This window comes from Stegodyphus dumicola, chromosome 4 (assembly GCF_044657685.1).
Source record: "Stegodyphus dumicola isolate Sdum_Otavi_A_Nest chromosome 4, ASM4465768v1".
In the NCBI taxonomy this organism is placed as follows: Eukaryota; Metazoa; Arthropoda; class Arachnida; order Araneae; family Eresidae; genus Stegodyphus; species Stegodyphus dumicola.
Genome location: NC_140771.1, coordinates 137209833 through 137223816, shown reverse-complemented (window position 1 = coordinate 137223816; position 13984 = coordinate 137209833). Strand labels below are relative to the sequence as shown.

Sequence of the window (13984 nt, the reverse complement as noted above, 5' to 3'; positions counted from 1 at the left end):
TTGCTTACCTTTCTCCTACAATTTTTAAAGACTATACATTTAAAAGAGAATGGTTCTATATGATTTCTTTGAACGAAAAGACTAGAGACGTAGCTACCTTCAACTATTTAAAAATCTTTCACAGTAATTTGGAACTACCACTTTTTAAGTTAGTTTGAACAACAACAGAGAGAACAGAAGCCATGATAGCCTCCATACATAAATTTAGAAATTTATGCCAAAATAATGAATCTCGAAGTTTTGTGTGTTATTACCACATATTTTACTAACGAGTATTAGCCAGGAAAAGAAATAATAGACGTCAAAATTGTTAATTCAATTCAGGGAAGTTCCTTCAAACAGTGTCTGTTCCAACTGCAACTTGATGAAAGACAGTCGTAAATATTATTACATACCATGTAAGGTGACTAAGTGGAAATACACTGGTGTGCAAAACTTAAGCAACAATGTAAATTTATTCAGATAGCCATGAAATTGTTAAAAAGGGGTTCTTGCGTTCAGTAAAATGAACACGCAATTCAGTAAAAAGGACATGCGTATGCAAATGTCAAGAAAAAAATGTCACAGGCTACGTGAGCGTACGCAAAACGCGTACAGTCGGGGCGCTCAACTCGAGATTATCATAAAAGGAAGGATGGAGATGCAATTAAAGACATTCGCTGCAAGAGCAAGGAGTTCTTTCGTGAAATATGGCCAGAAGAAATGATCTGGATGACTTCACACGTGGAAGAATGATCTAAAATCTGGAGTAGAGGCGAAGTGTTACCAGTATAGCTGAAGAGATCGGAATCAACAAAAGTGGCGTTTCGCGCATTTAGAAAGTCTTCCAAACCATAGGTACAGCTATTAGAAAGGTTGGTGGTGGCCGTCCCAGGAAAAGAACTGCAGCAAATAACCGATATATAGTCCTGCAGACGAAAAGAGTCCGAAACCAGTCAGCAAGCTCCACAGCTCAACAACTGTGAACAGCAACGGGCGACAATTGTCGTGGTTTACTCTGTCCAAACACCTTCACAAAAATGGCCTATGCGCCTGCCGTTCTGAACGCTGCATCCCTTTGAAAGTTGGCCATCGGCATCACCGTTTACAGTGGTTCAAGGAGCGCAAAAATGGACATCTCATCAATGGAGTCGTATCCTCCTTACGGATGAAAATCGCTTTAGTGCCACAAGAGATTCTCAACACAAATTGATTTGGAGAGAGGTCAGGACACGGTTTAATCTCAGTAACATTACGGAAAGAGACCTTTACAGTGTCTTGAAGATCTCGTCTGGCATTATGCTGAACGAGAGGACAGAGCTCCACGTTTTCGACAGAAGTTCTGTAATCGGAGATCGCTATCGTCAGGAGGTGATCTTTTCCCCATGTGCGTCTGTTCCGAGGTGCCATTGGAGCAGACTTCGTTTTTATGGATGACAATGCACGCCACACCGGACTCTTGCTGTTCAGAAGCTTCTGAAAATTGAAGATATCACACGATGAATTGGCCAGCGTGCTCCCTTGATTTAAACCTCATAGAACATGTGTGGGATGCTTTAGAGAGACGCTTGTGACACGATTACATCCTCCGGGGAACACCCAGCAACTGAAACAGATGTTGATTGAGTAATGGGCACTCTTCAAGATCTGTTGGACAATCTGATGCTGAGTATGGAGAGACCGTTCGAAGCAACCATTGCAGTAAGGGGAGGGCATATCCCATACTAAGGAACACCTGCTTGTTGTTCTTCCTCTTGTACAGAAAATCATGTATAACGATACTATGAGTTCAATAAAGCCTGTTTTTGTTTGATTCCATACTGTATGCATTCTATTCATTTTTAGAGCAATTATGCTTTCGTCATCGTTTAAATACAAAATGCTGTCTCTTAATTCTGAATTTCATGTCTCTCAGATGATTTCTCGTGGAGTTATTTATGCCAAAAAGAACACCTGTTGCTTAAGTTTTGCACACCAGTGTAAATTCCTGCCATGATTTCGTGGTCTATGAACTAAGATAAAAAGTGTCTAAAAGAACAAGTTAGAAAGTGTGCAAATTTATACTATCAAACCTGGCTGTGTGATTTGTCGTTTTTTCAAAACATTTACATTAAGAATTTTAAATTTAGAATTGCTGATACAAACAAGACCGAATTGAATGTATATAAAGCAAAATTTTAATGCTAATAGAAAACTTTCACAGAATAGTTGGAATACTATCCCAGATACGTCCGATTACCTATAAAAACATCAAAATTATAATCATAATATACGTTACAGAAATTAAAAAAGGTTGTTAAAGATTGTAAGATCAGATTTCCGGGTTTTGAAGAAGTTGTTATACGATATCTGTCCCTTCCTTTTAAAAAGGATTTAAATGTAAAATATATTGACGCAAATATATTTGACGTATTTAATATTGAAAAAAGAAATCTTAAAGCGTTCAGATTTTAACGATCTCCCTAAAGAGCTCTTTTAAATCTTAATATGATTTATCAGCAGAGATTATCAATGGAGATGGCTCAAGTGAAATAGTGAAACATTTTATAGGCTATCAGATAAATATGCTTTTAGACTAACATTGGAACGTTATTTATCTTCTGCAGATTTAAAAAAGTGAAAAAATATGTAATGTAATTCTATAGAAATATTTAATGCTTTTAATTAGATATATCGTTAATTAAATGCACTTTTATTTTTAGGAAAAAAATAATTTAAAAAATAATATTCTTAAAAACTGCATCTATTGCTTTTAAAAGTTTAGTTTGCTAATTAATCAAATGCGCAGATTAAACGTGAAATAATAACATCTTACTTTTTCAGAATGGAAACAGACTCAAAAGAAAAATGAAGATCACGTTTTGAGACTAAGAGTCATTCTGGGATATATATATGGAGAGAGAGAGAGAAAAACGCATTAGAAAATTAAATTATAAGTCTAGGAACGAATCTAACAAAGAATTTGAAGAAAAAGGCCAAAGAATTTGAAGAAGAGTTTTGGAAATACGTCAGTGAGGAAAGACCCCAGTATCACCATATTTAAGAAATATATCTACTATTTTTTCGGATCTACATACTTATGCGAATCAGTCTTTACATATTTAAACTGCAAGAAGACTAAGCATCGTTCCATATTTATTGATTCTCATACTGAAGACTGATTATCATTATCTTTGCCTGAATACGCATAAAATTAGCAAAGCTTGATTAAAGACATGGTGACACAGACTTCCATTAATAATAAGATAATAAAATAAATTTTAATATGTACTTTTTGTAGCTACTTTTCAATTAATATATATTATTAATACCTTCTCGCCCACTGATACTTATTAATATACAAAATTCAATTTTAAATATGTTAAATGTCAAGATTATAATAGTAGACAGAAACATAATTTAACGAAAAAAATGTCGATCATATATACATAGATACTGGCAACCCTGCTATATATATCTTTAAATTCACAGCAATCACAAATTTTATTAAATTTATCGACATAGTCCGCAACTACTCGAAGTTCCGCTGTTTATGATGCCTCAAATATTAGTTTATCTATATATTAGGTAATCTATATATATGTGTAACAACAAGTTCTATAGATAACCATTTGATGCGTCAATCAACAATTAAGCTTTCGAAAATTCCTCCTTCGTTTTCGCGAAGAAGCATTCGATGTATAGATATTGTTTTTCTCTCATAGAGTATAAACAGTCAATTATAATATGGTCGACTTCTGGTTCTCCTTCTTCCTAAATTTTACTTAAGTTTTATTTTCATTCTTTATCTATAGTTTCTTTGCTTAATCTCTGTCTTTTAACAACTTTCTTTTCGTTTCTCAGTAATTCCAAATTTTTCATTTAGTTCACCGAAACTAAGGGTTTTCAGTCCATGCTACATGAAGAACTTGAAATTTTTCATTGAAAGATAAAATTTCTAATTTGTTATCATAGTTTTTCAAATCAATGGTGTGACTACTAACATGGGAACGTTTCAATCGTGTGACTACTTGTCGTAGCATAACCTTTTAAGGTTATGCTACGACAAGTAGTCACACGGTTCATAATGTAACACAATAAATAGTAATAGGGATGTTATAGATTTAATCTTAAAACGAATTTAAAATACATTTTCAACTAACGTAACGTTTACTTCACTAAGTTAATTAGAATTAAATGGGAGAAAAATTGCAGTTCTAAATTTAAAAACTGTTTCTTTAAAATATTTTGAATTCAACTTCTCATATAAGTTTCGCCCATGTTATTCATATCTCATTTACCTTCTAATATAATCATAATACTGAATTTTCAAAGGTGTCTATTGTAAATATAGAATTCTCTTGTAGCTGAAAGATCTCACCTTACAGGTATACGCTCAGTGTTAGCAATACTTTTTCCTCAAACCCTTTTGACTTGCATAAGAAACGCATCTGCTTAAGAGGCACTTGTTCAGATCTCATTCCCTTAAAATGGGAATTCCAATTATTTATCTCAGAATAAGAAACATACTTCTGAAAAGACACTTATAAAGATTAAATAACTTCTTTAAAAAGGCATTGTTCTGTTCAAAATATTAAAAATACTTAAATAATAAATAATAAATAATAAACTTTAAAAACATTCCCTTCACCCAAATAAAATTTTGTAAATAAATGTTCGAGAAACACCTTTCATGATAAAAAAGCGAGGGACAAAGACACATGTCATTTAAAGACAATTAGGACATAGCACATCTTTTTGCAGGAAATCCTGTACTCCAGTTCCTTCCATAATTTTCACTGTACGCCTTCTGCTCCGATTAATGTTTACATTGTAAGTATTGAAATGCTAAGTTAAAAGAAGTTTTCTTGAGAATAGAAGTACCTTTCATCTCTATCATTAGCTGTCTGTCGGCAATTTCAATACCTCTACCTTAACCTCCTTCTAACTGACAAACGCCATCTGTCTAATCACAAGATTTGATCCTTGAACATCTTTACTACTAGGAACTTTATCTTCCTGCAGTAAATTCTTTTAAAATCTTGTCATGCGAGCATTATCTGAATTTTGAGTAGAAATATAATATTTATTTGAAATAATTTTTAATCTCTGTAATAGGCTTTAAATAGAGGTTCTCTTACATAATTAACACATCGGGACTCCTATACTAAGGAACTGGGTCGAGAAGTGTGTCCTTTAAATAGAGATATTCTATGTTCACAGGTGTCTCTCATGAGAGGTCACACTGTATCGTTATTATTACATTTTAAAATCCTTGATTTTCTCCTAAAGATGTTATAAGGTATTTCTCCCGCCTTCTTAGCATGCCTTCGTAGTGTAGTGGTCAGCACGCTGGGCGCGTATTCCAGAGGTCCGTGGTTCGATTCTCGGCGAAGGCGTTGCTCATTTTTCACTTCTCCCGCTTCCAAAAAGTACTTAATGTCTCTACAATGTAATTTTCCTACGTAATCACAGAAACGTGAGTCAGGTGACTCTACAAATTGCTCCTTATGCTTTGTTTTTATTCGTGATTATATTTAATTATTAATTGAAATGCACTCGTTTAGGTTACAAAAACTAAACTTTCCACAAACAGAATTTTTTGATTTGAAACCAAAGCGCAAAAACATAATAACGTGACTTCACAGACAAGTAGTTTACAAACACTAGAAGGCTAACAAATTAAAGAAAGTGTTATTCTAAATTCTAAAATACTAAATTCTAAATTCTAAAATAAAAATGTTAAGCTTTTAGTATTTTCTGCTCAAGTAATGAAATACGTAATATATTTGTAGTGTTAGATAAATAATTTCTTGTCTGGTAGCTTCTGTTCGTGGAGAGACACAATTTATTACAAAGAATGAATATGAGAATGACTATGAAGAAAGAGAATAGAATATGAGAATGAATATGAAGAAAGAAAATTTTTATATTATGAGAGGAAAATTCTTACTTGGATAGTTCCATTAGGAATCCGTGGAAGACATTGGACATAGTATCGCTGATTCTCCAGAAAGGTTTCTTTTGATAGTAGCGGATTACCTGCTCCAGAAGAACAGTGTAGAATAATAAAGGCGTCACCTACAAGAAAAAGAATAATTTCATATTAAAACTATGAATCGTATGTGATCCGTTTCCACTTTGGGAATATTAGGAGTGGAAAGCAATATCTCAAGAAATTTTACAAGTATTACTTCTATCAAAAACGCAGTGCTTAACTTATATCCAGAAAAAAGGCTATTAAATTGAACTTTTAGATAAGAAATATTTACATTTTAAACATGAATTAAAGAAAATTAATTAAACGTAGGCATCATCTACAATGAAAAGGATCATTTCCAAATTAAACATACATTGACAAAAAATATATTTAAAGTTTCTTTTTCACAAGTTCCTTTTTCACTTCTCGGGTATTAGGAACTTCGTATAAGACAGCGTAAGCAAAAATATATCATTTAATTAATTTATTTATTCTGTATTATTCAATTAAAAGTATTTATATATGAACCATTTTCATTGAAAGTGGTGGTTTCTTTGTAATCTGTATGTTAATTTTATAAAAGTTTTTTTTTTTTTTTTTTTTTTTTTTTTTTTTATTTTAAATTTTGAAACCTTTTCCTGTCAATTCTTGTTTCCCACTTACGACTCCCTACCAGGATGAGTTTTTAGAATTGCTTTGAATGCAAATGAGTTAGAAGAAGTATTTAAAGGAAGTTCAAGTACAAGTACAAGTGACGGGGGGCGTGGGCACTGTGCCTCTACCATACTGGTTAATCAGTACAGTACCACGTCCACCATTAACTGGAGCAGCCCCAGATGTCAAAAGGGGGGCACACTGACGCCTCGCCGATTTAGTATGCATTGATTATATTTATAAACACAGTGTCTTATACGTCGTTCAAGATACATATTACAAGATTTCCTACGGTGACCGTGATAACACCGTGATAATAGTTACATATATTGTTACATTGAATAATACTTTGACAATGTATGACTTGCTTAAAATATACCTTGAAGTGCGTTTAAAATATGCATTAAAATATGCACAGAAATATGAGCACTGCATATAGGGATACACGTGATATAACACTGATTATATACATTATATATATATATATATGTTGTAGCTACTTAATATAATACAGGGTAAATATATAACGTTATACGGTTCAGGATACATTAGCACATAGTAGAGAATACAGTACTCGTCGCAAAATGCGACGCGTGGAAGACAAATCATAGGATATATAAAATCACCTATAACTTGGATTACACTAGCATCAAACATGCATAAATAAATAAAGAAATACTGATACAGGGATAAATAAACATGCATACATTAAATGCATGTTGGAGACGCATTATGCATTAAGTATATAGTACATCCAGATGTTACACTAATTGGGGTAATTAAATTAATTCATAAATATGATTGAGTAAACATGCATACTTAGAAACATATAATGAAGGTTATAATTGTTTGACTTGGATAAATAAGGTCACCTATATTAGATATACATACAGGGGTATACATTTGCATGAATAAGTGCGTACGCATACGTTCGATACACATTGAATATACATTGCGTATTGAGTGTATTATATACAGCCTATGTTATTAAGTTATTACACACGTTGCGCACTGATACACGTTACACATATAATTATTATAAAGAGTTGACTTGGATATGCATAGTCATCTATTAGATACACATTACACATACTGGGGTAGATAAATAAATACATATATATGGATATATAGGTATACATACATTGGGTATGCATTGAATAATAATTGATGATTTTACTTAAATAAATGAGGTCATCTACATTGGGAACACATTACACAAGCAGGGGTAGATAGATAAAAACATATACATGGATGAGTGATTACACATACGTTATTAAATACACATACGCTTTTAGATACACATTGGGTATAGGTACACATTGTTATTAGATACACATTGAATTTGCATCGCGTATTGAGCATGTTATATATAGTTTGTACATTGAGTATATTATATACAGCTTATTGAGTATATCATGTACACAGGATACACATTACGGGACATGCAGGGGTATATAGGGGGAAAAAATTATATAATAAACTTATACATAGATTGTAGAGTCATTAGGATTTTTTTAGAGACAGAAAAGATGAAATATAACAACCGCCTTCGCCGGGAATCGAACCACGGACCTCTGGAATACCGGCCCACCATGCTACCGTTACACCACGAAGGACACTAGGAAAGTGGGAGAAATACCTTATATACTCCCCTTTTTAAAGGGCGACTAGGGTTTTATTGGACCTAGTCGCCAAATCCTGGGTGCGGAGAATCATCATCCGCAACCCTTTTAGCTCGGGCGCCACTTGTAGAGTCATTAGGATTTTTTTAGAGGCAAAAAAGATGAAAAATAGCAACCGGCTTTGCCGGGAATCCAACCACGGACCTCTGGAATACCATGAAGGACACTAGGAAAGTGGGAGAAATACCTTATAAGATGAGTAAATACGCATGATGCTTATCATGAATTAATTTGGATAAATAAGTCTCTTACATTGGATACACAATACACATACAGAGGTAAATAAATACTACATATGGAGAAGTAGATACGCATACGTTATGTTTATAACGAAGTGACCTGGGTATTATAAGGTCGCCTCATTAAATGCATATTGCAGTTACAGAAATAAATTAAATATATACATATTCCTGTGTAAGTAGATAGAGTGGTGCACATTGCGCATTGACACGCGTTACGCGTATTATAATTATGAAGAGTTCACTCGGATAGGTAAAGTCACCTATTAGATATACGTAACACATACATGGTAATACTAAATACATATTTATAGATAAGTAGATACGCATACATGAGAGATACATTGCATACACATTATACTTTGAGTACATTGCATCTACATATAAATATGCGTTGAAATATTCACATATATGGTGAATTATACTTGATTACGTTACATCTTTGAGTACATTATATTATACTTTGAGTACATTACATCTGCATATAAACATACGTTGAATTATTCTCATATATGACGAATTCCCACTCACTGAATACAAACGTAGTATTATAAGACACATTATACATGAGTCATTAGAATGGATAGACCCAGTACTCTTATGTTTTAAGATAATACTATACGACTTGGCAGAGGTCCTTATCCAGTTCAGACAGTTTTTCCATCATCTTACTGATCTTAATTGTTAGAAGTCGTTGTTTCACTAGAAACTTCGGAAAGAGGTGTTGATTTGTGATAGGGAATCTGACGTGCGTTGCAGTGGTGAGTGAGCAGCTAAGGTAGTGCTCCGGAGTGCCTACTTCTCCGCATGTGTATCTTGTCTGTTGCACTGATTTCAAATCTGTGGAAGTACTCTGGAAATGGGCCGTGTCCGGTAATATACCTAACCAGCTGTGGGTTGGTGACTAACCACATCGGGTCTACATACCCAAAATGATAGTACGTCCTGCGGCCTGTTGTGCTGCAATCCCACTCTTCCTGCCATTGTGCCGTAGCTTTGAGTCTGAGTGACTTTTTCAGGTGGGAAATAGGCCAGGGGATGTTGACATGGGTGTGTGCCTCTCCTGTGGCAGCCTCTTTAGCAAGGCGGTCCGCCGTTTCATTTCCGTCATGTCCGGCGTGGGCCTTCACCCAACCTATTCTAATGTTCCTATTTTGGATTTCAAGTAGATCATTTCGGATTTCTGTGATTATGGCCGAGGAATATTCTGGGTTGCTAATAGTGGGGAGAGAGGAGAGGCTGTCAGTTTTAATGGAAGCTCTATAAAAATTTTGATTGAGCGCATAGCGGATGGCTTGAGCTATGGCCACAGCTTCTCCCTGAAACACACTATTGTGTTCACGCAGCTTCCCTTTCCATTCTGTTACAGTAGCCCCAGCTTGCATGACCACGTAGGCGCACCCAACCTGGTGCTTAGGAGTCCTTACTGACGTGGGATGCTTTCTGGCTACTTTGCTCTTGAATCTATTATGCTCGGCCGTATTATACGTGCCAGTTGATAATCACCGGCTAGTTTAATTTAACAGCCAGCTACGCTAGGCATTTGTGCCTAGTTTCAGCTAAGTCTATTTAGTTTAGTATTAGACTAGGTTCTTATTTTCTTATACTTATTTAAAAAGTCCGAGGAGAGGCTTTCCTGTAAGTCCGAAAAGGGGGCCATCTGTTATTCTTTCTTTGTGTGAATAAAAGCTTATGTGAACCCTTCTCACATCTCTGTAGTCATTAATGGAACTCAGCGATAATTCGCTACTTAGTTCCCTAGGTTCCTCGACATTTTATAATAGGCAAAGTAGTGAGAAATATTACATCTTTTAAAGTCCATTTTCGAGAAAAAGTTCAGTTAATGGTAACAATGAATGCAATCTGCTATGAGTGTTTTATCGATAAACAACTCTGGAGTAAAATTATTTTTAAAAAAACCTTCAAAATTTTCATTATTTTGTCAATATCAATTTGCGTAGTTAACGAAATTACAAATATAATTACTTTGAAAGTGAGTAAGTGAGTGATCGCCCCCAAGAAAGACCACTGACCTGGCCGTAGCCTCACAGTGTTTCTTCCTGCAGAAACCATCTACTCTGTACTCCACCCTGCCCCGAGAACGCAGCCGAATAGACAGCTAAAAACCTCGTAATGTCTATATGTAAGCTTGGATATTGTTGTTCGGGGAAAGAGTATCGTGTTAGGAACTACTTAAAATTAAGCAAAAACAATCAAAAGATTTTTAAGAATCGCTGTTTGAATAGAACAGAAACTTGTATTAGATAAAGTAAGGTAAGGACTCAGCCTGGAAAATTAACTGTTGTGGACTGTCCGGACTTGCCAAATGTCTACATGCGAATGCTAATCCTGACACGGCTGTTATGTATTTCTTGTGCTGTTTGTGATATCATTGGTCTTGCATGAAAGACGTAACCTATTAAATTATTACTCATAGTAAGCTCAAAAAAGAAGAACCATATTAAAATAAAAAAAATCTGATGTGTACTCCACATGACTTCCTTGTACGGAATAATAAATTATACGCATTTTTTTTTCTTGAATTTCATTTAAATTGATTGGATTGAATTAAATCTACTTCGTCCACAGCACATAAACCACAATAGAATAAATGCTCTCTTTAAAATTCACTATATTTGTTTACTATAACGACACTCTGAATGCACAAAATTTATATCATTTGAAGAATTATCGTTGCCACATGTTCTATTCAAATACTATAATAAAGCTAAAACGATGTATGAAAGAAATTAAGGAAACAAAACAGAAAAGAAACAGTTTTTCACAGACGATTTAGTATTTCTCATTCAATTAATTCAGTTCTCACTTCGCGACAAGGCAAAAATACATAAAAACTCAAAACATCTGCATTAAAAATTACGAAGTAAATCTTAAACACTTATTTCCTCGAAAAAATTCCAGAAAGGATTAAGCATGATTTAATTCGCAATAATAAATGAAGGCGTTATTTTTGTGTAGCGAAGCTTAGTGTCTCTAGATTGTCAACAAATCTACAATTCTGCTGTTTCAAATGTAAACAAATATGTCCGCCATGTTATTTAAAACTTAACCGCACTTAAACAGCTTTTAAATTGTTGATAATTGTACAAATATTGCTTCCAGAATTACGAAAGGCATGCCTGCCTTAACCGGAAGATAAAAACAACATAATTCAATCACTTTTAAAGCAAAAAATGTACTATAAGAATGTAAGTGTACATATAAGAGTAAAGATACTGAAATCACTGAGCCGGGTAACAGAGTGGATATATATATATAAATATATTTATATACGTTTGGTGTGGCCGATTGCAACCAAAATACGAGGTGCACATCTACATGTTATAGCAGTCCTATATACAATATTTCAACGTTCTGAGGCTACTCGTTTTTGAGTTATGCGAGATACGTACATACGTTCGTACAGACGCCACGAAAAATTCTCTTCAGAATTAATTTTAAAGCACTTTTATAATTTTTTTGGAGGAAACGTGTCTTTTATTCTGTCCTTACGCACAGATATCACGCAAAAACATCGTTAAATTGCATTCGATAGCGGTCAGAATGGATATTTTCGTTGAAATATGTTGCCTAAAACTTTTCGCGATTACAATACTTCCTTTTTACTTCGTACAAGGAAGTAAAAAGGTTTAAAAGAAATTCTAGCACCCAAACGTAATTCAACGCAGATTGCTTATCATGTGCGTGACTCTAACGTAGACATTTAAAAGATTGTGAACCTGTTATCACTAAGATAACAAATTCCTGCATAATTTAGTTCTTTGCGCAAACTTAAACTGGAGTTGTTTTACAAATTGCACACCGTGCATCTACAGTTTCTTTTGTAGTACTTGCAGACAGGATAATGCAGAGATAAGTGCAAAACTGAATATGAGAAAAAAAAACATGATACTGAGTACAGAAATCTGATCCCTAATACCTGCATACATAACACTTAAATAATGCATACATAATAGATGAAAACTAAAACTGATAAACATAATACACGAAATGATCATTAAGTAAAGCTAAGTAGTCTAAATCCTTGTCAAGTACGAATCAACCTTCATAGTACATGCAAAGAAGTAATAAATACACACTTGAGTACATTAAAGTGAACATAAACAGAAAAGTGCAGCATAATACTATACTCCAGTAAAACTAATATCTGATTCATCAAACTTCAATACATAATGCTGAGCTATTATTACTAAGAAAACAGACCTTGCCTAAATTAATTCCATAGTTACTTTTATCATCTTAGTACATGCACATAATTTATAAAAAAACATAATTCAGCACTTAATGCTGATCATTAGGGAGAGATTCAAACATACAGCTGATCACATAAATACATATATCTGTTTCATAGTATTTACATAAAAAGTTGAACATTTATTATAGTTAGGCAAAAATGCCATACTAAGAATAATATCATTCACAAACTTAAGTTGAGGTGATAACATAAGTTGATCTTTCATTTGCTTGAATCTACTAATTACAAACTTGTAATTTAACTATACAATTAGTAAGTGTATGAAAAACACACTGCAGTTGAAGATTTTACTGGCTCAATATTAGTCTTCCTGTCTTTTGAGTCGTTAATTTCAAAAGTAACATTTTTTAAAGAATATAGGTAGCTTGTTTCCATAATCCTAATTATCTAAGTTAGTCTTGGGATGAGAGGTCCGAGGTGTGTGCCTGCAATACATTTAGCGTGTCTTGCCTATTTTGTGGTTTAACCAGGGCTCTCTTGGTTTTCTTCCTGTGTGGGGACACTTTATCGTGTTAGAGAATACTTCCTCGAACAGTGGCTGATTACAGGTCGTAGCTTTTTATTTGCTGTTTTGTCTGTTCTCATATTTGCCGCCCATTATGGCCAGTTATATTGACTTGGCTTTTTATATGGTACTGTGCAGTGGAAGACGTAGTGGTCTGGATCTCCCACCTCTCCCTATTGACATCTTTCTGTGTCACTCAGGCTGAATCTATGCAGACAGGTTGGGAAAGGGCCATGACCTGTATGAAACTGTGTCTGACTACCACTATTACAATTTAACTTTAGCATTGTTTTGGGGGAAGAACATATATTTTCTCTTTCCTGTATCCACTGTGTCCCATTTGGATTGTCATCTGTCTATCAGTTCTTTTAGAGTGATCGTTTTTAGATGAGACCTAGGTAATTTGTTTCGCATTTCTGTCCTTGACATCTCCTTTCTCGCTTCTTTCGCCAGGGTATCCGCTTTCTCATTGCCTTTTATATGCTCACGTGAGCTGGAACCCACGTGAGGCATGGCCTTTCCGATGGCGGAAGACTGAGGAGGGTTCTTTTAAGTTCTTGGACTTACTGGTTCTTGGTCAAGTGTCTTCTAAGTTCTTGGTCAATTTTTTTTCCATTTATACACAATTGTATCACCTTTTAAAACGCAAAAGGCACTGCCAACCGCCTCGGCTTGTATATAATATAGCTG

General features: G+C 34.3%; 1 protein-coding gene across 2 annotated transcripts in view; it reads right to left on the bottom strand.

The window, feature by feature from the left end:
* Positions 1-13984, bottom strand: part of LOC118192158 (alkylglycerol monooxygenase-like) — a 93264-nt gene that overhangs the window by 32707 nt on the left and 46573 nt on the right. Inside the window, exon 2 of one of the 2 annotated variants that reach the window (XM_035363056.2) lies at positions 5912-6039. In XM_035363056.2, the coding sequence (XP_035218947.1) occupies positions 5912-6039 (128 nt within the window). Of the gene's footprint in view, positions 1-4646; positions 4784-5911; positions 6040-13984 lie in introns of those variants that run through there. The other variant, XM_035363057.2, reaches the window with a different exon arrangement.